Below are 27,852 nucleotides of genomic sequence, written 5' to 3' on the forward strand. Positions count from 1 at the left end.
ACCTTGAATTTGCCTTCATCCAAATTGATTACCTTAATTTCTCTTCTACATAACACCGCCGCATCATAGGCTCCGAAGGGACATATGGCAGTTGGTTGAGATATACCGTTGAGTACACGAACACGAGTACATTTTCGAATGTCCCACACGCAAATTTCCTCTCTTTCAGTACTTATAGATGCAATGAAGAATCCTTGATGAGGTAAATTAACCAAAGCATCAAAGCTTTTTCTTTGCGATTTTACCTCTTCGCCGAAAGACTTGTTAATAATATCTAGGAATGGAATTTCCAATTCATTGGTTGCTTCGAGCCAAGAACGTATAATTTGGTCGTCATTTACAGATGGATCCTCTCGAATTCGAGACTTTAAATAGAATTTGAATAGTGTATAAAACTGAAATCCATCATAATTAAGTTCATGCATGTATTGACACAAAAACGTTTTAAGCATTTGGATATGTATGTACGACCGCACGGAAGTTTTAACAAAATGTTCACATATAAGAACATCACTCATAAGATTTTCAACTCCTGTTGCGTGTACTTTATTTGCCATCCACTGGAGCTCAGTAAAGTAAAAGCAGTGAACGAGTATGTCGATTTTGTTAGTTCCTGTATGATCCTCCATTATGCTGTAAAAATGATGGTAAGGCAATTTTAAAAATTTCTCGGTGTTATAACTGGAATAAAAACGACTGAATTAGTAAATCATATTTTATATATGTGTGGGCAAAAACACGGACACGTACATGGGATTTGATTCTTTCGAATGTTGGAAACATGCATCTTGTCTATCATAGAAATCGCGAATAATTTGATGAATTTGTGCATGTTTATGCTGGTACTTTGACAAAATAGCATGCCGTAGCTGTTTGTCTGCTATTCTTATATTTCGAATTGTTATGAGCATTGGACCCATTAACCAACAAAACCTCGACCATATTCGAAATGCTGCTTTGGAATCGGTTTGAATGGTTTTCTGGAATATATCAATACAATCGCATTCCCGAATGCCCCATTGAGATACAGCCAATATTAACATCAATATTTCGGCGTTATCATTAGAAAATTTCGATTCAATAACCTGCAAAATTGTTTCCATCATTTCTTTTATATTTGTCATTATAATGGAACTATGACCCAGCCAAGCTAACCACCACAGCGACTTTGCATGGAATGGCGTCTTGCCGTTTAAGATTTTCCATTCTTGCGGTATTTTTATCGCTCCGTTGGCCGCATAATAATCTCCTCCACCCGTACTGAGAACATCTTGCCATTGGCGTGTGCTAAACTGTTTCATTTTAATGAAGCACTTGCTTGGAATTCCTTTGTCCTCCAATATTTGTATGATCGGATTTTTTTCCTCGTTCTCCGTCAACGTTAAAATAACTTTACATGTGCCATTCAGATTAAGTGGCAACCAATCCACATTAACCTCATCCATTATGTCGTCTACTGAGTCAAGAATAAGAACAAATGAGCATTTGTTTTGAAGAATGATGTCTCGTATTATTTCAGCATACTCTTCAAGTGTCTGTTACGAAGAAATGAGAGAAATATTATACTCCTATGGAATTACAGCAGTGTACTTACAATCTATAGCTTAAAATTCACGTCTTATGAATACAACGGAACCAGATAAATTGGGTGATTATGCAATAGGGATTAGGTACAAATAAATTACAAAATAAACGTACGAAATAAATCGACATTTGGGAAAAGCAATAAGGCCCAAAACTTGTATGCATGAAACAAAACGATAATAATTGGGACTTCATTTCGGTTTTGTTTTGTTTATGGCTTAATTTTACTTTTAAACCTTGGACTTACTTTCGTTTGCAATATGAAACACTGAAACACTCCCACCTCATTTTTCGTTTTGCTGAAACTTAAAACAAAAAAACAAAAAAAAGCTCTAGGGACATCGAGGAAGAAGAGAAAGAGTTCCACTTTAGGTTCTCATTTCTTTGAGAACCTGTCTGATTTAGCGGATGTGAACATTCGCAAGTTACAGGGCTTTTTAAAGCGATCTGGATGGTTCAACGGTAGGAACTAGAAGGCATCTTCCTTCTTCTGTTCCTGTGGTATCACAATAGACGAAAACGTCTAAGTGAGTCTGATGGCGGACTACCACTTTAACCGAACCTATCCTAACCATGCTATGTAAAAACTTCTCATCAAAGGAGGTGCCGCACTACGGCACGCCTTCCGGACTCGGCATAGTTTCGCAAGCTCATCCACTTTAAATTCCCTGAGATATCTCTGTGGCTCGGCTCCCAGAACAGAGGAATTTTGAACTGTTCGGCCATCTCGTTGAGAGATCTGCGACAGTCGAGGGCGGCTTTTGTGCTCTGAAATACGATCTCTAGGGATTTAATGGCTATCTGGCTGTCTGAGAAGATATTTAAGCCAATCGTTGCAATGACATTATATCATAGCCATTCCACCACTTCCTTAATTGCAAGGACCTCCGCTTGATACACATTGGAGTGGTCGGGTAACCTCTTCGATATGACCAGTTCTAAATCTTTAGAGTTCACCCAAAGCCCACCTGGTCGTTTAGTTTGGAGCCATCCGTATAGAAGTCCATGTAACTTCTGTTACCAGGTATATCGTAGTTCCAATCGTTTCTATCAGGAATAGTGGCACAGTACTTTTTTATCAAAAAGCGGCTCAGGTAGGGTGTAATCCACACTGCCTGGAACATAGGATATTGCATCAAGGATAACACAGTGTCCGTAGTCGCCACATGACCAATGAGAAAGCTCTCTTAACCCCACGGCGGTGAAATGAAATTTGGGTAGCCACAATACCCAGAGGCAAAAGATGTAGCATTAAATTCAGTGCATCAGAAGGTGTCGTCCTCAGTGCGGCTGTGATGCACAAACAAGCCATCCTTTGGATCCGGTTAAGTATTGAGCAGTTGATGTACGCGACCAATTTTACGAATTTTTCTTCCAGAGACAATAACATATTGTTAATGGCTATATTCCAAAGTAGAGGAGACAGTACACCTCCTTGAGGAGTTCCTCTGCTGACCCATCTTTTTAGATCCACAGATCCGAAGCCTGCCGTAATGCATCTTTTAGCAAGTAAGTTATTAATAAACTCCGTCATGATTGACGTCGGTTTTACATTATTGAAAGCACATTCAATGTTAAGAAATGCTACCATTGTATATTCCTTGACGAGAGAACCGTCTATGTAGCCGACTAAGTCGTGAAGGGCTCAGACACAATTTCCCTAATGGCTTTCGACGAATGCATATCAGTGACAACCTCTTCTGGTGCCACGTTGTTCGTTGGAGAATTTCCCGGAAAATGTGTATCAACGAGTAGTTCTAGTGTTTCCTCACCAGACATTGTCCATACATTCTCTGACTTCTGAATATACCCCAACGTACTCGTAATAGGTCTCGAGGACAGAATCTTCCTTAGCCTAGAGCCCTCAGATGCATCCTCCACGGAGCTGCAGAATTCTACCCAGGATATGTTCTGAGCCTTTCTAAGCTCGCCCATATATTTTCTTAGCTCAGCCTTAAAGATGTCCCTATCGTGTGGTGCTCTTGTGCCTTTTGCTCAGTTAAAGAGTTTTCTGCAGTCCTTTCTTAGACCAACCATCTCTGAGGTCCACCATGGCGGTCGCTCTTTGCCCCTTGGCTTGGCACTAGAGTATACGAGTCATTCAGGGCCTTCGGTTCCGCTTGATCTCTATGTCTATATCCTCCGTAGTTTTCACTTCCTTTTCTAGTCTAGAAGTGATAGTAGTGCACACCTGTGCGAGGGACCACTACTTCAGTATTTTCTCCAAGGCTTAAACTAATAAAACGATGTTCAGAGAAGCTGTGGTCATCCAACACTTTCCAGTCGTATATTCTTCCACTTTTTCGGTTTATCCCCATTATTAAAAATCACCAGATTGCATTTTATAACATATTCATTAATCAGCTCACCCCTTTCGTTGACATCCGAAGTTCCCTATATCTGGCGATGTGCATCAGCATCACTTCCTACAATGAGGTTTTTCTTCCCTACAGAAACAGCTTAAACCAGCAACTTAAGGTTTGAAGGAGGCATCTCTGAATCGTGTGCCATATATTGGGAAACCAGCCAGTAATGAGAGTTGTTTATTTCAAGGCTGGCTACTATTAAATCTTCAGTGCTTAGCGACGGAAGAAGAAAAAACATTTAGACTAGAATTCAGGCTCTGTGTCGCCCATTCCCCGTATCCTTGAGAAGTTTAAATCCCGGAACTCTTAGTCCACCAACCATTCCTCCACACACCCTGGATAAGAACCACGTCCAATCCCCCAGCCATCAGGGGGACCTTTAGTGCCGCCGAAGCGGCCTTACAATGGTGGAGATTTATCTGTAGAAACCGGACCATATTCAGGATTCAGAACTTCCACCACTGTTGAGCTAGCCTAGCCTTCTGACTCCACTAGGAGTTTGTCCTCACAAGATTCGTTAGAACTTGTCATGATGAGCTTCCGTACGCATCCAGGGGCAAGTGCGAAAGCTGTGGAACCACTCCTTCTCTGGACACTGGGTACTTGCGGTGTGGACAATTCCCCTAAGATTCGTAACTAACTGAGCGCACTTTGAGCCCAGTCCAACTTTGTGACCCACCCACACAGGGCTTGTCGGGTCTCGTTTCGATGCCATCCCCTCCTCTCTCGATTGTGGCGGGGAGATTTTCAGTCTCATGCAATCCGCCAGACTTTAGCGATGTGGTTGATAGTTCCTCAGACAAGTGTTCAGCATCACCGATTCTCTAGACCTTCAGTTTCAACTTGTTGAATTGACTATCCCACTCCAATTATTCCCGGAGAAGGCCGATGGCCTAGGCAAATTATAGGCATACGAAGAAAGAATAGGTTCAGCTTTGTCCTTCAGACTCGAACCAGGTGTCTTCGTCAAAAGCCCCTGCTGACCAGTCGTCTGTTGGCTAGTGGAGCCTGGAGCAGCCGCTCCACCAGTCGAGGTTTCAGTAGCAGACAACATGCTATGGCCTGATACCACCACCGCAGCTGTTTGGTCTTTGGAGTCCATTCTTAGCCTACTCATGTGCTTAGATCTGCCGCTCCACTGGAAACAGACGCAGATCATCAACAGTCTAATGGATACCTCCATCGTAGCTATCCTTGAGTGACTTAAATTTTTCTTCCAAAAATAATGTCCTATTACGAGTTACAAGAAAATTCTTGCGGAGTGAAATAACACTCGGCTCCACTCAACGGGTCAAACAACTTCTTTTACATGGCATAGTACCTCACAAATGTCGCCGGTATTAGGAGGGGATAACCACCGCTAAAAATTTTATGATGGTCTCGCCAGGATTTGAACCCATGCTAGTCATGGCGGACATGCAAACCTCCGCGCTACGGTGGCCTCCCGATCGGGCCCGATCAGGACTATGTATATCCGAAGGCTCAATACATCTCATTGTTTCAAATTTCAGGGATGTTGGGTAATAAATGCGCCTGTTATGCCCAAAACTACTATGAAAAACAAAGGAATAGTAAAAACAGACCCCCCAACGTTGACGACCCACGCAAACGAAAAAAGGACCATAATTTGCGGATCTGCACCTGGAATGTCCGCACTCTTTATAGAGAAGGTGCAGTATACGCGCTGGGGGATGTGTTAGAGAAGTACAAGGCAGATATTACCGCCTTACAGGAAGTGCGATGGACTGGGAATGGCGTCACTACAACACCAAACGGTGACGAACTATACTATAGCTGCCATAACACGAGGCATGAATTTGGCTGCGGATTTGTGGTTAGTCGGAGACTGAAACAACTTGTCTCCAGCGTTACTCCGGTGGATGAGAGGCTAGCCACAATCCGCATAAAAGCCAAATTCTTCAACAACAGCCTTATTTGTGCCCATGCCCCGACGGAAGACAAAGACGAGCAGACCAAGGATATTTTTTACGAGCGCCTAGAGAGAGAATATGACCGCTGCCCCGCCCATGATATTTAAATCGTTCTGGGAGATTTTAATGCGAAAATAGGGAAGGAAGCCATTTTTGGTCCAACAGTCGGAAAGTTTAGCTTCCACGAGATAACGTCCAGTTATGGGTTGAGGCTGATAGATTTCGCCGCGGCAAAAAACATGGTAGTTAGTAGCACCAGATTTCAACATAAAAATATTCACAAAGCCACATGGCTGGTGCTATCCGATCAAAACACGAGAAACCAAATTGATCACGTTGTGATAGTTGGAAGGCATTCATCCAGCGTGTTAGATGTACGATCGATCCGTGGAGCGAATATAGATTCGGATCATTACCTCGTTGCAGCAAAGGTTCGCATCCGTTTGAACATGGCGAGGAAAGTACGATCTGACACTGCACAGAAGCTGGACATTGAAAAGCTGCAAACACAACAAATGGCAGCGGCATACTCCACTCGACTGACCCAACTGCTTGATGAAAGCACTCCTTTTTCCGATGATACAATGGCGCAGTGGCAAACTATTGCCCACTCCATGGAAAATGCCGCGAAATCCTCCAAGAAACCCATGAAACGACCAAGAGAGTCGAGATGCTACTGAAGCCAATAATGCGGCATATAGAGCAACCCTGCAATCAGTAGCAACGCGCCAGATGAAGGAGAGGTATCGGGAGAAAAGGAGAGAGGAGAAACGTCTATTCCGCAGAAAGGAAAAGGAAAGACGTGAGTGCGAGCGAATTGAGATGTACAGGAGTCAGAATGAAGTCCGGAAATTCTACCAAAGAATTAAACATGATGGCTTTGGTGCAGGGACTCCTCCTGCAGAGACAAAGAAGGAAATCTGGTAACTGACACAGATAACATGCTGAGGATATGGAAAGAACATTTTACCCAACTGCTAGTGTCCGATGTTGGCGGCTAAGAGGATACCGCAGAACCAATCCCTGATGATGGTATAAAATGTTTACCTTCTAGTCAGAATGAGGTCCAAGTAGCAGTAACCCGACTGAAGAACAACAAGGCAGCAGGAGCCGACGCGTTACCCGCTGAACTATTTAAGACCGGAGGCAACACGCTGATAAGGCTATGCATCAGCGCAATCTGGCTAGAAGAACGCATACCCGATGATTGGAACCTCAGCATACTATGCTATACAAGAAAGGAGACAAGACGGAATGTGCCAACTACAGAGGAATGAGTCTGCTCCCCATCACATACGAGATACTCTCGAGCGTACTGTGTGAAAGATTAAAACCTAAAGTTAATGAGATAATTGGGCCCTATCAATGCGGCTTTAGACCTGGTATATCCACCCTAGACCAGATATTCACACTTCGCCAAATCCTGGAAAAGACCCGAGAAGGACAAATCAAAGCCGCCTTCGATACTCCTTTACGTTCAAAGGCATTTCAAGCCATGTCTGAGTTTGGCATCCCTGCAAAATTAGTAAGACACGGCATTATGACACTTGCTGATACGCGTTCCGCAGTAAGAATAGGAAAGAATCTCTCCGAACCATTTAATACCAAACGAGGTTTCAGGTAAGGAGACAGCCTATCATGTGATCTCTTTAATATCCTGCTGGAGAAGATTATACGAGATGCAGATGTGAATAGATGTGGCACACTAATCATAAGAGAGCACATGCTACTCGCCTATGCCGACGATATCGATATCATAGGTCGGTCACCGGAAGTAGTAACTGCAGCCTTTGAAAGAATCGAAAGAGAGTCAGTAAAATTGGGTCTGGCAGTAAATGGAGATAAGACGAAATGGATGGTTTCAACTCCCTAAAAGCCTTGCACAACCGAGCAGATAAAGAAAATGGAGAATGTTGGGAACCACAACTTTGAGATAGTCAGTAACTTTATCTACCTCGGCACCGCCGTAACCGAAACGAATGACACCAGTTTTGAGATTAAGCGAAGAATAATACTGGCAAACAGATGCTACTATGGACTAAGTAAGCAATTTAGAAACAAGGCCACCTTTCGACAGACGAAGTTTACACTATACAAGACACTGATACTACCCGTGCTGTTATATGGTTCTGAAGCATGGGTACTTGTGAAAGCAGATGAGGCAGTGCTTGGAGTATTTTAGAGAAAGATTCATCGTAAAATATATATAACCACGAGCTGTATGACGACGATAGCATAGTTACACGCATCAAAATACAACGGCTGCGTTGGCTAGGTCATGTTGTCGGAATGGATGGAGAAGCTCCAGCAAAGAAGTTTTTGGAAGGCAAACACGGTGGTACACGCAAACCGGGAAGACCAAAAGCCCGATGGAAAGATCAAGTTGTGGGAGACACCTCGAAACTTGGCGTCAGAGATTTTAGAATGAGCGCAGAAGATCGAGGCGCTTGGAGCGCTATTCTACGTTCAGCTAGTGGAACAAATATTCTGTCATAGCCAATTAACGTAAAGTAAAGTTATGCCCAAAAGCCCTATATCAGAAGATCGCTGTATATGGTAGCTATATCTAACTAAAGTCGTATGTAGATCATACTCTGTCCGTATATCGAGAGGTCAGTGCAACTCACTTTTTCAAATTTCTGCGGATTCGGGTTATAAATGCCCCTGTTATGGCCTTAAGACTCTATACTTGGAAGTCTGTCTATATAACAGTTATACATAAATATAAGCCGATCGAGACCATATTTGATATGGATGTCAAGGGGGTAATAATTGCGCATGTTATGGCCTTGAAACCACATACTGGCAGATCGGCCTATAATGAAGCTATACCTAAATATAGTCCGATAGGGATAATATTTGAATAGTATGAAATAATAAAGCTTAAAAACATTCATAAAAAAGTAATTTTTAAAGTATAAGGTTCTGATAAACGCATTCGTGTACTATGGATTTCAACGTCACTTTTGCCTTTAGAAATATTTTTCAAATTTATGCTAAATTGGTGGTAATGGTGAAGTGACTTTAGTCGCAAATTTCGTTCTCAATCGTTTATTTTCACATTTTTAGACCCCGTTAAATCAAAGCAAATGGCGTTAAAACAATATGCAGCATTATTTTTGAATCGTGTTAAAATTGGCGTAAAACAGAATTAGGTGTACTAACTGACAGCTGAAAAGTCGGGTTTTTGCTAAAAATGAACCCCAATAATGGGGTTGTTAGGAGTAAAGTAGACGAAATAAAATAAAATAGCAGAGAAGAACAGATCGCAGCCAGAAAATATAACTAAAGAAATGAAAACACTTGACCGGCCAAATCAGTCAAACATAAACATAAATAGCTTAATACTCCACCGAGCACGCCTGATCTAAAAAACGAAAAACGTTTTCTGTGTTTCAAAGAAAAATGGCAATAAAAATGGTTTTCAAATAACAAACAACAACATCTACCAACAGTGGAGAGAAAGCAAGGGACAAAACGTAATTGGTGCAGTCAATGCATTGCACACAAGTGATGTGATGCTGATGTGCCTACTATCAGCAAGGGACAAATGATGTATTTGCAGTCAACATATTGCGCCCATGCAAACATATAAAGTAAATGTTGAGTGGAGCGGACTTCTTTCATTTCGCAGAGATACAGATATTTTTATTCGAGCAGTAGGCTCAAATTGGACTCCAAAGACCCAACAGCTGTGGTCATGATAACAGACCGGAGCATGTTGTCCGCTCCTCCCATATGTGTGATTGACTTGGTACCAACAGTCGAGAGTAATGCTTCAAGCGCACAACCAGAGTGATGGACAATGAATGAACTCCCTGAACCAAAGCTCAACCTGGTGAGAATGATGGACATCCCCCAGCTTACACAGGCAACGGTCTTCATCAAGGGATGGGCAGCACATTTGCGACGAAACGCATGTGACAAGTTTGGCTAAGACTTAAGGCGGGAGACCACCGTAGCGCAGAGGTTACCATATCCGTCTATGACGCTGAACGCCTGGATTTGAATCCTAGCGAAACCATCAGAAAAATGTTTAAGTGGTGATTTCCCCCTCCTAATGCTGACAACATTTGTGAGGTAGTATGCCATGTAAAAACTGCTCTCCAAACAGGTGTAACGGCTCTAAAAGGACGCCCTTTATGGCTTTAAAAAGGAGGCCCCTTACATTCTTAAACTTGAATCGGACTACACTTATTGATATGTGAGAAGTTTGCCCCTGTTTTTTAGTGAAATGTTCTTGGGCAACTACGAAGGAGATAGAGGGGAATGCCTCGGCAGCATAATCGGGCGAAAGTGCAGGATGCTGGAAGGGATAGAACTGATATTTCAAGCATTTCTACGGGAGCTGGAAAAAGAATCAGATCTCCCGAAAGCATAAGACTGGTGATATGCTGAAAAACAAAAAGAGCTCCCGCATTGAAATACTCTGGGCAAAACAAGCCAGCCTTCCCGCAATGGAGACTCCAGACAGTGCCCTGCGGAGGGAGACAATGTCGGAGCAGGAACGAAGGAAGCGCGCACGGCCCTTGAGTCTTCATGGAGGACTGTGACTTCTAAAAGAATAGTAAGAAGCCGCCCTCTTACGTCAGAGTGGCAAGGATGCAAAATAGAAATCAGCTGACTTATGCAGTCATTAATATCGGCAGTGCAGCCGGTAGGATTCCACCAGATCACCGGTCCGAAGTGGAGGATGTGGTTAACGAGCGGATTTTCGACATGTGTGGAACTTTAAAAGGGTCCACCCATACAAATGATGAGTTGCGAGTTTAGAGGGGACATCTTTACGCTGCGTTTTACATCGGCGGATTGTATTGATGCCGTCAAAAAGCTCGTAAGAGGTATCCACGCTCTCTGGGAGGACGCAAAGTTCACACAGGCAACGGTTTTCATCAAGGTATGGACAGCAAATTTGCGACGAAACGCACGTTGGGACTCTTAGGCAAGCAAAACCAAGGTTTGGTCGCAGAAAAGTGGGAGGTCTTCCACAGGTAGGAGAGGGAGGAAGAAACTCCTTGTGTTTGGCAATTGATCAAGTCTCCGTGTCAAATTTGGCTAAGAATAAAGGCATGCTGCACTACGGGAGCAAAACTGTGGTTTTCAAGATTGAGAAGACCAGAATAAACAAAAATCCTCATATTGAGACTTCAGGCAGTGCAGTGGAAGTCAACCCAATACCGCCCTCAATACCCTAGGCGGACTATGAGACAATCACCGACTGCCCCAATAATGGGAAGACTAGAATAAGCAAAGATCCTGATATTGAAACATTGGGCAGTGCAAGGGCGAGAGACTCAACTCAGCCTAATAAAAAGTGACCCGACAATGAAACCATTAACGACTTTGCCAAGATTCGGAAGACAGGGATACGCAAAGATTTTAATATTAAAACATCGGGCTGTGCTTTGACGGCAAACTCAATCCAATCTAAGGAAAAAGGAGCGGATGATGAGATCATAACCTACTCCCAAGAAGCACGTTTACTTAAGTTTTGGAAGACTACGATAGGCAAAGATCCGAATATTGGAACATCTGGCAATGCAGGGACGGGAAACACAATACAGCCTAATGAACAGAGAAACGACGATGAAACCGTTACCGAAAATATCAAGATTCGGAAGACTAGGATAGGCAAAGAACCTAATATTGAAACATCAGGCGGGGCAGTGACAGGGAAGTCAGTGCAGCCTAAAGAACAGGGAGCTGGCGACTGAAGACCTGATGGGGAAAATCAGCTCTGATGGAGAAAATCAGCAAGGTCAACATTCATATTGCCTTACTTCAGGTACCATGGAGGACCCGGAACAAAGTTTCTGGACTGAACCATATAAACTACCAATTATTCTATGCCACCACTAGTACTCGGCCGAGGACTTGCGTTATTTGTCATTTAATTTATATATTTTCCTCAGAGTTGTCGACGTCGAACCAACAGTGGTGAGACAGGGGGACGGTAGAGCATACCTGGTAACCGACACCGCCACCGACGTCGGAGCTGCAACGGCTGGTGAGGAAAGCAAAACAGACAGGAAAGAGGTACTAATAGGGTGCGATGCGAACTTTCACCCCATTTCGTGGGATAGTACTAACACTAATAAGCGGGGCCAAGCCCTGGCAGAGATCTTGAATACTAACGACCTAATGACACTTAATATTGGTAACACCGCTACCTTTGTGAATACGATTAGGGAAGAGGTACTAGATGTGACGATATGTTCGGAAAACCTAATCAATGAGGTTCAGGATTGGAGGATCTCCATGGAATACTCTTTCTTTGATCATAGCTACATTAGATTTAGAATCGCACGGCCAGCGCCGAATCCCATAAGCTTCCGAAATAAGTGGAAAACCAACTGGCCAAAATTCAAAAGACTACTATTACAATAGGATTACAAATGCACTGGTGGGGTCTATCGTTGTTGTTAGTTAGTTAGTTGTCCTCTTCGGGAAAGAAAATCAGCCCATGAAAATCCGGGGAGATACGCAATATTGGGAAAGAGGTCCGCAGTCCTCGTAAAAAAGCTGAAGTTTATTGGGAAGTGTATTACACACGGCTCAAGGAATATATGAATGAATATTTCCGGCAATGGAAATATATACACATTATTTAAACTATAAGCCGGAGGCTCCTAAAATATTCTAGACATTTTTTGGCCTATTTCTCATATAAGGTGAGATAAAGGTTGTGAAAGTTTACCACTTTTGACCCCTTTAACCTTTTAGGGGCTAGAACTTTTAAACTAATAGTCGGATTTACATGAATTTTTGTTTTTGAAAGAAAGCCCTTAACAAGGCCAACAAAATATAAACTTAAATGACTGCGCATCTCATATCGTGAGCAACTAAGATTTTGCTATAAAACTTTGGCCTCTAGCATCAGAGGTGTTACCCCACCTCAAAAACACCAACAAACATATATTTTTACCGACTAGGACAATATAGGTATGCAATGAAGGGTGTGTAAAAGTAGAGTAAGATGGTGATACACTAACATCAATGGGGTCACCTCACCTCCAAAAATACCCCCCATAATACAGTGATTTTTAGAATTATGTTAAAAGATTCAATTTCATATCTTATTTCAAAATAACGAAACAAAAATATAGAGTTTACAAAATTGTGGTTTGTTTAAAACAAACGAGAAAATAATAAACTTCAAACGCGAAAACAATAAACTTCAAACGAGAAAAAAATCTAACAAAAACATTTTTTTCAAACTTTAAACGAAAAAACAATAAACTTCAAACTAGTAACAAGCTTACAAGAACATCGCTTTCTTCAGTCAAATGAATCTTATATATAAAAATCAATTTGTGTTTGTGTGTATGTTTGTGTGTTTCTTATAGACTCAGAAACGGCTGAACCGATTTTCTTGAATTTTCACAGACGGTGCACAATTAACCGATGGTGAAAATAGGGTACTACATTTTTTGATATATGGAGGGGGGGCGGACCCTCCACCTTACCCTAATTTTCAAAAACGCCAGATCTCGAAAGTGGGTGGTGCGATTTGAGCGAAATTTTGTGTGCTCTCATAGAGTACCCTAAAAATACCCCCCAAACAGGACTTATTTACTCACCATGGGAAAATGAAGCTTAATAAAAGGTATTTGAGTGTTGATATCCAAATATTGGACCAAGTGTTTTGGGGGGATAAAACATCCCCCAAAGGGGATAAATTTACGACCATAGCAATATGGGGCTTAAATGAAAGGTTTTTTGAGTAAGGCACGAATCTGATATCAATATTCGGGAAAAGTGTCTATGGGACCACCCCACCCCCCAACACCATCCAAAAAGGAGGTATTTGCTAACTATTGCAATATGAGGCTCAAATAAGAGGGTTTTTAAATAGAACACGAATCCAATATACATTTTCAAGGCCAACTCACTGAGTGGCCGCCCATCCCCCAAGCCGGTCATGTTTGCCAAGCCGGTTTTGTTTTTAGGGGCAATACACCAAACCGGACATATTTGCTGACTTTTGCAATAAGCAGTTTAAATGAGATTAGAGAATGAATTTGATATCCAATTTTGAGACCAATGGCAAAATGGAGTTCAAGTAAATGATATATAGATATATGAGAATAGAACATGTTGCTGATATATTTTCCGGGCATAGTGTTTGGGGGACCAACCCAATCCCCAAAACACCCCTAAATCGGTCATATTTACCGACGATGTCAATGTGGAGCTTAAATGAAGGGTATTGGGGGTAGAACAAGAATTGATACCCACTTTCGGGACCAATTTTCTGGGGGTCTACCCCTTTCCCGAAATACCAGACAAACAGCAATTTTTACTGACCATCGCAATATGGGGCTCAAATAAAGGTATTTGGGAGTAGAATGCGAGTTTGATATTCAAATTTAGGACCATGTATTTAGGGCATCACCTCTTCCCCAAAACACCCCCCCAAACTGTAAAAAATTTTCAACCATGCCAATATGTGGCTCAAATGAAAGGTATTTGAGATTAGAAAACGAATTTAATAACCTGTTTTGGGGCCAGGTGTTTGGGGGACGCCTCATCGTGTAAACTCCCCTAAACCAATGGCAATATGGGGTTTAAATAAATGGTATTTGAAAGAAGAGCACGATGCTGATATTTTTCGGGGCCAAGTGTCTGGGGGACCCCCTCACCACCGAAAACTCCCCTAAATCAGATATCATGAGAATATCGGGCTGAAATAAAGTATTTTAAGAACGGAGTACATCTTACATCCAATCCTAAATTCGTAGACCAACAAAGATCATATGGGATTCTGATAAAGGTACTTATATTGTTAAACTGTTAGTAAAACGATATACTATTTTCGTAGCATGGTACTTCAGTAAAAGCTCTAAATAATTGCCAATAATATATATTCCAAGGAAAATTTTGTTCCATATAAAGTAAAAGAAGGCGCAGCGGAGCGGGCCCGGGTCAGCTAGTATTCTTATAAAAATTGTTCATTAACAATTTGTCTATTGTATTGGGCCCTAATCTGTTTCTTTTCTTAGTTATTATATTACCGGCCAATGAAAAGGAACGCTCTGCAGCTGCACTGCTGGCAGGTATGGAATGGACTTCTACGGCGAATTTCGACAATCGTGGGTAATAATCTGCTTTGCTTTAGTTGCAACTTCTCTTTTATGTATCTTTCCACTTCTTGTTCAGGGGTTTCTATCGCTGTGAGCATAGAACTGTCTACTAAATCAGGAAAAAAGAAACTGCTAGTATTTTTATTTGATTTGTTGTTGACATTTGGGCCATAATTTGTGGTACAGGTAATCTATTGGGTTGCCCAAATAGTTATTGCGGATTTTTCATATAGTCGGTGTTGACAAATTTTTTCACAGCTTGTGACTCTGTAATTGCATTCTTTCTTCTGTCAGTTGCCAGCTGTGACTTTTAGCTTGCTTTAGAAAAAAAGTGTAGAAAAAGTATATTTGATTAAAGTTCATTCTAAATTTTATTAAAAATGCATTTACTTTCTTTTAAAACATCCGCAATTACTTTTTGGGCAACCCAATAGTTAATCCAGAAAAGGTTGAACTTTCTGTTATTGGTAAATTTTCCAAGGATTTAATGCTGGTCGCACCAAAACTCTTTATTTCAAGAAAAGCAGGTTGTTCACAACTAACTGCTGGTGGGTAGAGAAATAAAGCTATTGTACTTTAAGCCGTAATGATAAATTTTGAACGCAATTTCTTTCAATTTCGATAAAATTATTTCCCTTTAACACAGCAATAGCTAAAATATCTTCAATGCTACTTTTGCAGATTTGCTTGATTTTATTGATAGAAGGTCAAACATAGAACAAAGACTTGCTTAACTGCAACTGTTTAAAAATGATTTCAAAGTCTCCACAAATATCGACAATAACTTGAAGCCTTCCTACATTAATGTCCGATAATCTGATAGATGAACCAGTTTCTTCCAATAAATGATTTATTTATTCCCAATTCTCAACTATCGACTTAAACCTTGTGTAATTTGAATTCTACCTTTTCAGTAGAAGTAGCTAGCCTAAACGAATTTTTGATCGTTAACTTGTAAGGAAATCCTTATAGTCTTTTGCTGAACTAAACAATCGGAGTGGGTTATAGAATTTTGGGGTTCTAAAAATGTGTTTGCCGCATAGAACAAAGGCTCCCACTGGCCTAACTCTAAGTAGATTTTTATGGTGACATTTTATTGAACTTACATCTAAATCCCTGACGGGACATTACATTAATTGGCGCCCAACTTGGGGCCGAGAAGATATACCTAGTCCTTTGGGCTCTTTTTTTATTTTCCAATTTTCATTGACGCTTAGCTTCATTGGAGGATTAATTTTCATGTTATAACTGGAGCTTTAGATATTTGAGCTTTGCCTAATCGAGTACTCTAACCTTTAAAGTCTTGTCTATCTTTTCTTCTGATTCTTCTGATATTTTCTTTATTTATTTTATATCAGATGCCTTCTTGATTCTACAACTTAGCTACTAGCTCCTATTGTTTCATTTGGATTTCATTTCTATGGTTTATATGAGATTTTAAGAAGCCTATGCAGGTTTCTTCGTTTTAAGAGAAATTTTTGGTATAAATTCATCCCCATAGCCCAGTTTTTATTTGCCTAGTTTCAATCTTAGCTTTTTAACCCAGTTCAGCGAAAAAGCTTAGGAAAAGACAATTATAAATGAGGTGCATATTGAGAGCTTGAAAAGATTTAAAAATAATTTTATTATTATTTTTCATTTATTGGTATATGATTTTGCGTGAAGAATAGAAATAATAATTTGCATAGCCCCATCGGGATGTCAGGTTTGTACATCTTTAATGCAGGAGGGTGATGATTGTTCGATCATTAACGACAGTTCCCGCCCATTTCATCGAATGTGCATAGAAAGTTGCTTAACATCTTCCTCAGTGGGCTCTGTTTGCCAAAGCGGTTCTCAGTGAATTGAGAAAGCTAATAATAGATTCCAAGAAATCTGCTCCCAGTAAGCCACGATGCCAAAAGGGTAGAGGTGCGGTTGCCAAGCATTATAACACCCATTGCTCGGGGCTGAATCTAGATAATTCGTTAGATTTTCTGAATTTAAGTACTCCTCCGCTGCCGACATCTCGAGCCGAGCAGGAACAGGCTTCTGCCAATCGGAATCCAAATGCTGGGAGTCAGCATCAGTACGCTAGTACTGTTAGGTTTGAAATTAACAGAATGATCGAATTGAATCTTACACGGATTTTGCAGATCATAAGTCTTGCACCCATGAATGCTCGAAGTAATCCTATTTTTTGGGAATGATAGCGAGCCTATGGGTAATTTATCAGGTTTAGACAGTGGTCAATTTGATGGCACCAGTCATCAACCCTTGAGTCAGGACAGAAATTTCTCAGTTACTTCATCTCACTCATTTTCGGGTTCCAATCTTAGCGGTATACCCTCCGACAAAATAGCTTCCATTATTCTGAACTGGAACTTAAAGTTGAATGGTTCAGCCGCATGTCTGAATGTAGAAGGGTTCCAATATCGTGTCAGATCCCTTACTAGATACAATTTTAGCGATGATTTCAATGTTATATGCAAGAATTTGAATATACTTTTGGTAAAGCAAGAGAATGGTTCTGGCGGTACCATAAGAAAGTGCAGACAGTGGAATGGAACCATTTCTGTGAGGCCATTCGTAGTCAATACAAAGAGTTTAAATCGACTTCCGATAATAAAGAGTAAAATCGATGTCGAAAACTGAAGACGAATGAGAATTATGATGTATTTTTCTACTCCATTATGAATTGATAACTCGAACCGATGAAATACTATTAGAATCTTCGTCCCGACATTAGGCAGGAATTGCTCTACATTTAGATCACATCTCTCTCGCACCTTCTAATGATGAATGATGACCATGTTCGCAAATCCTTGCCTTACACATACGGAATGTTTCCGAAGTAGAGGTAATGGGTCATGATTTGTAAAGACTATGCTTAGGCAGACTCCCATTTTATGCTAATATTATTAATTTAATGTTTATATATAAAAATATAAATGTCATTGACAAAAATAAGTGAACAATTGTTTTTTATTGAAAAAATCGGTTTTAACACTTTTTTAAATAAAGAAATGTTGCTTGTTATCTTTATACTTATGTGGTGGTATGGTATTCCGAAGACGCACTGCTGGTATGAAAAACTGTATATATAAACTGTTGTATAATCTTTTTTCCACAATTCGATTGTGCAAATTGTATTCTTTGGAATAAATAATCTGGTTCCTTTGTATTAATTATTCTATGTAGAGAAATGAGACTCTTTTAGGTCAAGAAATTTTTGTAATCCATATAGAACATTTGGTAAGAAAAATCAGATATTCTATCTGTGCGTTTTTTTTGTCAAAAATGTACCTTTCTGTGTTATTAAATGCAACTCTTAGTCTCTGTTGATCTGCGTAGTCACAATTATGGAAAATTTCTGAGCCATATAGCAGTGTTGGGATTAGATAAGTTTTTGCTGGCAACATGCGAATGTGAAACGGTGTAGATTTTTTAACAACCCACAGATTTCTTAACATGCCGCGAACTTTGCCGGCAGCAGCTGTAATATGTTAAATTTTGGCTGAAAGTAATTCCTAGATTCTTTGCGTGTCCTACGGACTCAATAGCTGATATACATACTTTTAAATTTTGATTGGTTTATTTGCAGTCTGTTATTTATATTAACTAAATCTTTATGTATGTTGTCGTTGCATTGTTGAATATAAGCGAGCCTAAAGCCCAGATATAATTGTACATGATCTGCGTACATCTGAAGAGTTCAAAATTGAAAGCAATCAGGTAAATCGTTGATGTACAAACAAAACAACAAACTAATTGGCAGTGCTTTGGATAGTTTATTATGCAACAGAACACATTTAAATATGATTTCATAAGTCTTAGTGAAGAACTAGAGAATTTGAAAAATGCTTATAATTTCGTTAATAAAATCGAATGATCCACAGTATCAAAAGCCTTGCTATGGTCAAGTAATACTAATAATGATTTCATCTTGCTATCCAAATTCAACCTAGGATTCACAATCACATCTATTAAACCGAAATGAAACTTTTATTTTTCCTGTGTCCAGATTGCCTTTGCGATAACAAGTCGTTTGTGTATATGAATTCATTGATTTCATTATATATCAGCGTCTCTAATATTTTCGACAAGAATGATAAAGTTGCTGTCGGCCTGAAATCATTTATGAAATGGTGAAATATATGCGTTTTTCAAACAATCATCAAATATAGACAAAATTGATGGCATCAACAGTCTGACCAGCCGCGGTTCTTCTTCATCCATGCTTATTGCATTAGAGTGGATTTTCATTACAGTCGAGAGAACTTCATCCTGTGTAACTGTACGAAATGTAAATGTATTTTCAATTGGCACATGGCGGTACTTTCGGCGTTTTCACATTTTCGTCTGTAAAAATTGGATTAGCCACTTCAGTCCGGGACAACTTATATAGTGTATAAAGCTCTGAAGTTTTAAATCTTTTCCATTTCTTATAATTACTATCTCTTATAGAAATCAATCGCTTTATATGATCACTAAGCCAAGGTTTTTCACGTCTCAATGGTACACATTTTCAAGTATAGTGTTTATATTGATTCGTAGAAACGTCACCTGGTCATTGACATCATGTAGGTAATAGACATTCTCCCAGTTAATATTAACAACTGTTTGCTCCAGTAGTGCGTAATCGATATTTTGAGCGTAAATCATAAATCATGTTTTGAAAACATTGAAGCCGATAATTGATTATAGAACGAGTAAAAGCGTGCTAAGTTCGGCCGCGCCGAATCTTTTCCCGGCTTCTTAGGCAAAAAAAAGGATATAAGAAAAGATTTGATCTGCTATTAGAGCGATATCAAGATATGGTCTGGTTTGGACCACAATTAAATTATATGTTGGAGACCTGTGTAAAATGTCAGTCAATTCGAATAAGAATTGCGCCCTTTGGGGGCTCAAGAAGTAAAATAGAGAGATCGATTTATATGGGAGCTGTATCGGACTATAGACCGATTCACACCATAATAAACACGTATATTGATGTTCATGAGAGAATCCGTCGTACAAAATTTCAGGCAAATCGGATAATAATTGCGGCCTCTAGAGGCTCAAGAAGTCAAAATCCCAGATCGGTTCATATGGCAGCTATATCAGGTTATTAACCGATTTGAACTTGGCACAGTTGTTGGGTATCATAACAAAATACTACGTGCAAAAATTCATTCAAATCGGATAAGAATTGCGCCCTCTAGAGGCTCAAGAAGTCAAGACCCAAGATCGGTTTATACGGCAGCTATATCAGGTTATGAACCGATTTAAACCATACTTGGCACAGTTATTGGATATCATAACAAAATACTACGTGCAAAATTTCATTTCAATCGTATAAGAATTGCGCACTCTAGAGGCTCAAGAAGTCAAGACCCAAGATCGGTTTATATGGCAGCTATAGCAGGTTATGGACCCATTTGAACCATACTTGGCACAATTATGGGATATCATAATTAAACACGTTGTGCAAAATTTCATTCCAATCGGATAAGGATAGCGCACTCTAGAGACTCAAAATTTCAAGCGGCTAACTTTACTCCTTCGGAAGTTAGCGTGCTTTCGACAGACAGACGGACGGACATGGCTAGATCGACATAAAATTTCGCGACGATCAAGGGTCTCAGACTAATATTTCGAGTAGTTACAAGCATCCTATGGTGGAGGGTATAATAAGACCTTATTCACCTGATTGACGAATATTATATCGATCAGGTTATTGGCAGTTCTATGAAAATGAGTTGGACTTGCAGTGTTGACTGGTTGTAAGTCAAGAGATCGAAAAGTATCTGAAATCATGTTTTTTTCCAGAAGATTGCTGTTAAAGTCCCCAGATATTATTATATTCTCATAAGAAAGAGATTGGTCTTGAAGATTGGAAATAAGCCCATCGATTGGAACATTTTGATTTGGTCTGTACACGGATAAACCTGATTGCAGCCTTACACGACACTTAACTCCATACCTAAAAATATACGGGATCCCCCAGCAAATGTTCTCCTGTCTACTCGATACAAAGAATAGCCTACAAGATTGTAAATACTGTCTGCAACATTACAGTGGAATGGCGTTTCAGATACGCATCTTATATCAATTTCTGAATTTATAGAGACTCATCTAATTTATTATTAAGGTTCTGAGCATTAAAATGTACGATTTTCAAACCATTTTTTATATTAATAAAATACGAATCATATTTAAAAGTTCGCCTTTGGAATTATAATCAGTGTCACCGGACATTAATAGCAGATGGGCAAGCAACAATTCTTTTAATGGCTAGGTTAGGTTAGGTAGTCTGCCATTAATGGTAGTCTGCCATTAAACTCACTAAGACGTTTTCGCCCATTGTGATACAACAGGAACAGAAGAAGGAAGATGCCTTCTAGTTTCTACCGTTGAACAATCCAGATCGCTTTAAAAAGCCCAATAACTTGAGAATGTTTACATCCGCTAAATCAGACAAGTTCTCAAAGAAATGAGAACCTAAAGTGGAACGCCTCTGGCTGTTCTATAGTCTCTTCTTCTTCGATGTCCTCACAGCTACTGCAAATTTTGTTGCTGGCAACCTTCAGTCTGTCAGCATGTTTTCCTATTAAACAGTGACCTGTCATGACGGACACAATGACTGAGACGTCTATTCAAGCCAATGACAGCAAAGCGGTAGACCTCTTCAAGTCTAGATTAGGCCACATAGTTTTGGAATGCTCACAGCCCCCTCTTTGTGACCATCTATCAATAGTTGTCCTTCGGGCCTGGTCCGGAAAACTTAGCTTACATGTCGCTAGAGGCATACCCACAAATTTCAGTGTAGGGTAGTTCCTAGTTTCGCAAGCTCATCCACTTTAAATTCCCTGGGAAATCTCTGTGGCCCGGCACCCAGAACAGGGGAATTTTGAACTGTTCAGCCATCTCGTTGAGAGATGTGCGGCAGTCGAGGGCGGTAGTTGTGTTCAGAAATACATTCTCCAGGGATTTAATGGTGGCCTGGCTGTCTTATAAGATATTTTAGCCAATCGTCGTAATGACATTAGATCTTAGCCATTCCATCACTTCCTTAACTGCAAGGATCTCCGCTTGATACACACTGCAATGGTCGGGTAACCTTTTCGATATGACCAGTTTTAGATCTTTAGAGTAGACCCCAAAGCAACCTGGCCGTTTAAATTGGAGCCATCCGTATAGAAGTCTGTGTTACTTCTGTTAGCAGGCATATTGTAGTTCCAATCGGTTCTATCCGGAATAGTGTTACATTAATTTTTATCAAAAAGCGGCTCAGGTAGGATGTAATCCACATTGCCTGGAACGTAGGATATTGCATCAAGGATAACACAGTGGTCGCTGCAAGTTGGGTAGCCACAATGCTCAGAGACATAAGATGTAACATTAAATTCAGTGCATCTGATGGAGTCGTCTTCAGTGCGGCTGTGATGCACAAACAAGCCATCCTTTGGATCCGGTTAAGTATTGAGCAGTAGGTGGACTTTTAAAGCGCCGTCCACCAGACCACAACACCATATAGCATTATAGGTCTGACTACTGCAGTATATACCCAATGCATGATACGCGATCTAAACCTCTAACTTTTGCCAATGGCTCTTTTGCAGGTGCATAGGGCAAGAGTTGCCTTTCTAAAAATTTGAATTTGCGCTTTCTGTAACTGAAACATTCTCTCCATTCAAGAAGACAGGTTCCACTGTAGGCAACATGTATCTCCTGCTGAAAAAAACTACTTCTTTCTTGAACGGATTTATATCTCTATAGTTTCGGTATGTGCATAAGAAACAATTTTAATATTATTTGAGAACTGAATACTTAAAATTATAGTTTTAATTTTTCTATGTGTAGATAATCTAGTTCTCAATGAGATTGGTAACGCCGCCGTAGTCAGACAGACAGGCTCTGTTTGACATTTCGTTGTTGTCTCCTCCAACCTGAGAGAGAGCATGGGAACTTGACGTTTGTCGAGACGAGCGAAAGAGCCTATTTAAGTGATCCATATTATCTATGCGTATCACATTATTTGTTAATGAACACCTTATATGTACGATCCCGCATAATGTGAAAGCAGCCGATATTGCATGTGCTCTTTTTAATTTTCTTGCTGTTTGTATCAATTTATAATTGGTGCTTGCTAAGTCTTGCTAAGGATATGTTTTGATTTTCGTGGCGCGCGAGTTGTTGTTGTAATTTACGAAGATTATTTTGTATTTCTTTTTGTTTGTGTTCTATCAATGTTATTGTGTTTGTTAGTTCATCTATTGTACTTTGGATGACAGTGAGGAAATTCTCTGCTCGAATGCTTGCAATGCCTCGTCAACACTTTGTTTTACACACTCTCTAATGTTAGCTATCATTATGTTGTTAGTTTACAATACCAAGTTTTTATTTTCACAGATGATTTATTGGATGTAATGTTAATTTTTGATATTTTCGAGTTGGACTGTAGCTCAGTGTATACGAATATAAAAGCATTAAAATATTTAAGGAGATTTTATTCGGATCTTCTATGGATAATTAAGAGCGAATGTAAAACAAGACTTTCTTTCCCTTTTATCTTAAAAACTTTCCGACAATTTCTGGATTATTGTAACTATGATTTATACCCCCTTTTGTATCAGCAACGCATTCAGTTGGATGCTATAATTAACCTTTTTCCTGATGATAGGGGGATTCTCCCCCTATTGAACTAAGATTTTACCCAGTGTCACCTGCGGTAGAGAAATTGATGTACGGAGTAGTTAACAGGATGCCAAGTCTCGCGGTGATTGAACGTTCTTTCTTTGCTTGGAGCTCGCCTATGCGTCTTGTCGTGAAACCGAACAAGGTTAGACTCTGCCTAGATGCAGATTCTAAATTCGGTTACACGAAAAGACGCATATCCAAACATTGAGGGAATTTTTACTAGATTGCCAAAAGTTAGGAAAGAGGATCGTAATGAAATTTTGATTGGCGTAAAGTGGACGAATAAAACCAGTTACAACAATATTTCCCTTTCCCTTCAAGTTTTGGCTTGTCGAAAGTCGCCAGTTTTTTATATTATTCAAAATTCTAAAGAGTGTGATTTCTGGAAACCCTTTTTAATGTCTAGTTGCGTTTGATCGTTTCTATAAAAAAAATAAATTTATGGCAATAATTGTACTTCTTTTGACATCAGGTTATATTTTATGCCAAAAGCATTAACTCCACTTTTCTTCGCTAAATGGTAATAATATATTAAGAAAATAATTTGTTTTGTTGTAGGGGCTAAGGAAATAAAACGATGTTTTTTTCAAAAAATTTTAAAGTTCAAAATATTGAAAAAAATTGCTGCGTCAATATAATTTCTATAAATGATGAATATATTGTACTAACATATGCCCATATACCCAATATCAAGGTGTAACTGTATCGCAATTTTAATAGCTCTAGCCTTATCCGTAAAGAAAGAACATTTTAAAAGTTTTAGTGTACGAATCTAAAAAAAAATCTAGTCGGCCGATAAATACTGTCAAGGTGTTAATGTAACGCATATGTTAGTTCCTTAGCGCAATCCGTAAATAAATTACCATTTTGTACGTTTTGGTACCTAAATGTACAGATGTTGCTCAGTACAATTTAGTACGTCTTAGTCTAGTCACTCGGTACACAGTGCTAGTTGTGACAGTATTCCAAATTTCAGAGTTGTTTTTCAATACATAAAGAAGTTACCATTTTGTATGTTTTATGTACTAAAATGTACAAATTTCAAAAAAATCTTCTAGGCACGAGGTACATACTATAAAAAGAGTACCACTTTGAACGTTTAAGAACCAAAATGAATGAATAACAAAAAATCTTCTAGTCGGTTGGTACATAGTGCCTAGATATAACTGTATGTAGAAATTTCAGAGCTGTAGCTCAATCCGTAAAGAAGGTGCCATATTGTACGTTTTAGTACCAAAATGTGCGAATGTCTACAATATCTTCTAGTCGTCCGATACACACTGCCAAGATGTGCCTGTATCCCATATTTCGGATCTGTAGCTCAATCTACAAAGAAAGTACTAAATAGTACCATTTATAGCACTTAAGTACTTTTTATTCCACCCCTGGTACGATTTCAACATTTCATATTTGGTACAACATAGTATATAGTATATTTGTCAAGACATTGATCATTTTTAGCATTTTTTGTTATTACCCTTTTCCGTTCATTGTAAAGGTAAATAGGCTATTTCGTACTTTTTGGTACCAAAATGTATGATTTGTTAAAAATCGCTAGTCAGCCAACATATATTTCTTAGAATAATGTAAATATTAAATTTCAGAGCTCTAGTTCTTTCCGCAAAGAATGAATGAATTGGTATGAAATATGGTACCAAACGAACATTTCTTTCGTTTCCATTACTATTTTTCATATTTTTTTATCAACCCCCTTTATTTCGCAACAAAAATTATTTAAGCCAAATTTCGAGGTTCTAGCTCGCCCCATGTTAAGTTCACCTATTTTGTAACTTTTTTGGTACTTTTTTGTTCCTAAATGTCCAAAAGTCCAAAAACTCATATGGCCAATTTAGGTTGCTAAATTCCAAAATTCAACTAGCTCAATAAATAAACAAGGCACCAAAAAGTACCAATTGCGGTACTAAACGATCTATTTTTTCCACATCCGGTACGATTTTGGGAAATTTTTGTCACTAAATCAAATTTTTCGAGACCCTCTTTAACTTGAGCCCAAAATCATAATTGTAGCCCCATCAATTCGTGCAGGGTAAAAAGCCACCATTTCGTAAATTTTAGTACCTAAACGTAAAAATATCACAAAATGCCGTCTTATTGCGGGCCTACGACCAAAGACCTAAATTCATGCCAAATTTCATGACTCTAGCTTTGGCCGTTTGGGCAGGCCAATCAGTCAATCACACGATACGCCTGACCCTCACACGGAATCGAGGGTCAGGCGTATTGGGTAAACATTTTGTTTTTAAAACTATTTATTGAAATTTGTCTATTAAAAAATTGTAAGAAAATATTGTTTGGGACAGATAAGCATAATAAAAAGACTTTAAAAACGTTTATGCAAAATGCAAAATTTAAATTTTGCTTAAAAAAAATAATCTCGAGTTAGAGAGTTTTTCGCTAAAAGTGAGTCCTTAAAAAATTCATTACAATTTAGTCTTTAGAAAAAATTTGGATAACAATTGTTTCTATAAAAATTTTGTTTTCAGAAAGTATTTTATTAAAATGTTGTCTTTAAAAAAATTTTAAATAAATTTTGTCTTTAAAAAATAATTTCGAGGGGGGTCCAGTCTTGCTGATGTTTTGTCATTAAGAATGTTACGCTGAAATTTTGTTTTTAGAAAAAAATCATTAAAATTAAATTAGAAAAAATTTCATTGTTTTTACTAAGAACTTCATTACAATTTTGTCCTCAAAAAAAAAAAAAAAAAAAATAATAATAATAATAATAATAATAATAATTTTAAGGCGGCCCTGGCCTCAGCAAATTGTTACCTTTGTATATTATAATAATTTATTGACAAGGATAGCTGTGTGATGTATATAATAGCTGTTAAATGTGTGTAAGAGTCACTTCTGTGGCACCAAAGTTAAATATTTGGGGTACGTTATCTGAATTGGTGATATAACAACTAATCCTGAGAAATTACAGCAATCACCAAATGTCCCACTCTAAAAAACTTGAAACAAGTCAGGGGATTTCTGGGAGTGGCTGGTTGGTATCGCCACTTCATTCGAAATTTTTCTGGTGAGGTTTCCCATTTCTGATGTATTGTCGACCCAGAAAAGATTTAGTTGGACGACTGAGGCATGTCAGGCTTTTCAGAAAATAAATTCCCTTCTGACCTCTTCTCCAATCTTGACGAACACAGACATCAGTAAGAAGTTCTATTTACATTGAACCCGAGTGACTACGGTGTAGGTGGGGTATTGGTTCAAATGGACGAAAACAGCGAGGAAAAGCCCGCAGTTTTCATGAGTAGGAAGCTTAATTACGCCCAACGCAATTACAGCGTCATTGAGCGTGAACTCTTAGCGGCTATAGAAGCGATAAAACGCTTCCGGTATGACATAGAACTTCAGGAGTTTGAGGTAATTACGGACCATTCTAGCCTTCTGTGGCTGATGAGACAGCCGGATCTAAGCTGCAGATTGGCTAGATGAGTACTGAAACTGCAACCATATACTTTTTCAATAAGCCATCGAAGAGGACGAAATAACGTGGTACCTGATGCATAATTGAGGGTCCCATTTGAAGAAATATCAGGGCTAGAGGTAACGGAGCCTGATGTGAACTTGACTTCTCAGAATTTTGATGATGAGGACTATAAGGGGCTCATGGAAAAGATAAGGAATGATCCTGGAAGAGGAAGGAAGAAGGAAGGAGAAGGAAGAGTTCCTGAAAATATGAGTTGTTAAATTCACGAAATTGAAGACATAATCGAGAAAGGTTAGTGGGTTGACAAAGTTATTGCAAGTCGGCATGGTTGGGTGGCCATCTGGCAATGCAGGAGCTAACAACACCATGCTTCTCTAACCAATCATTTCTCCTCAAAATTTGATTGTCTACAAATATTTTTTTTTAGTTTTAGCTACCTATAATCTTAATTTATCGTAACGAATCTGGACATCTAGTTTCCATACCCCCATATGCCGTGAGCACGACCGGATTCAAAGGTAGCACGGGCAGAAAGTACGTGGTCGGTAGTGCAGCGAATCGTAACAGAAACTCGGAATAGGTGCTACCTATTACGTTAACATTTTTAGGCTCAAAACGGACTACAACCAGTCGTCAGACTAATAAATGAGGAAGAGACGGATAATCCAGAGGGATGCTCAGTTCGTTAATAAAAGCCTCGATTTCTCACTATCCAGATCTCCCAATAGGATTTCGCCTACCTACTGACCGTTTCGCCGTAACTTAGACTCACA

At 39.3% G+C, this 27,852-nt stretch overlaps 1 protein-coding gene and 1 long non-coding RNA gene across 8 annotated transcripts in view; one reads left to right on the top strand and one right to left on the bottom strand.

The window, feature by feature from the left end:
- Nucleotides 1-27,852, bottom strand: part of LOC106089892 (uncharacterized) — a 289,467-nt gene that overhangs the window by 55,233 nt on the left and 206,382 nt on the right. For all 7 annotated transcript variants that reach the window (XM_059364663.1, XM_059364661.1, XM_059364660.1 and 4 more), the window contains 2 exons: nt 751-1,535; nt 3-681 (listed from right to left, as the gene is read on the bottom strand). In XM_059364663.1, the coding sequence (XP_059220646.1) occupies nt 3-681; nt 751-1,535 (1,464 nt within the window). The remainder of the gene's footprint in view (nt 1-2; nt 682-750; nt 1,536-27,852) is intronic.
- LOC131995723 (uncharacterized) overlaps nt 1-27,852 on the top strand; it is a 55,634-nt gene that overhangs the window by 17,078 nt on the left and 10,704 nt on the right. The gene's annotated exons all lie outside the window — the stretch shown is intronic.

Source organism: Stomoxys calcitrans, chromosome 3 (assembly GCF_963082655.1).
Source record: "Stomoxys calcitrans chromosome 3, idStoCalc2.1, whole genome shotgun sequence".
Lineage (NCBI taxonomy): Eukaryota > Metazoa > Arthropoda > Insecta > Diptera > Muscidae > Stomoxys > Stomoxys calcitrans.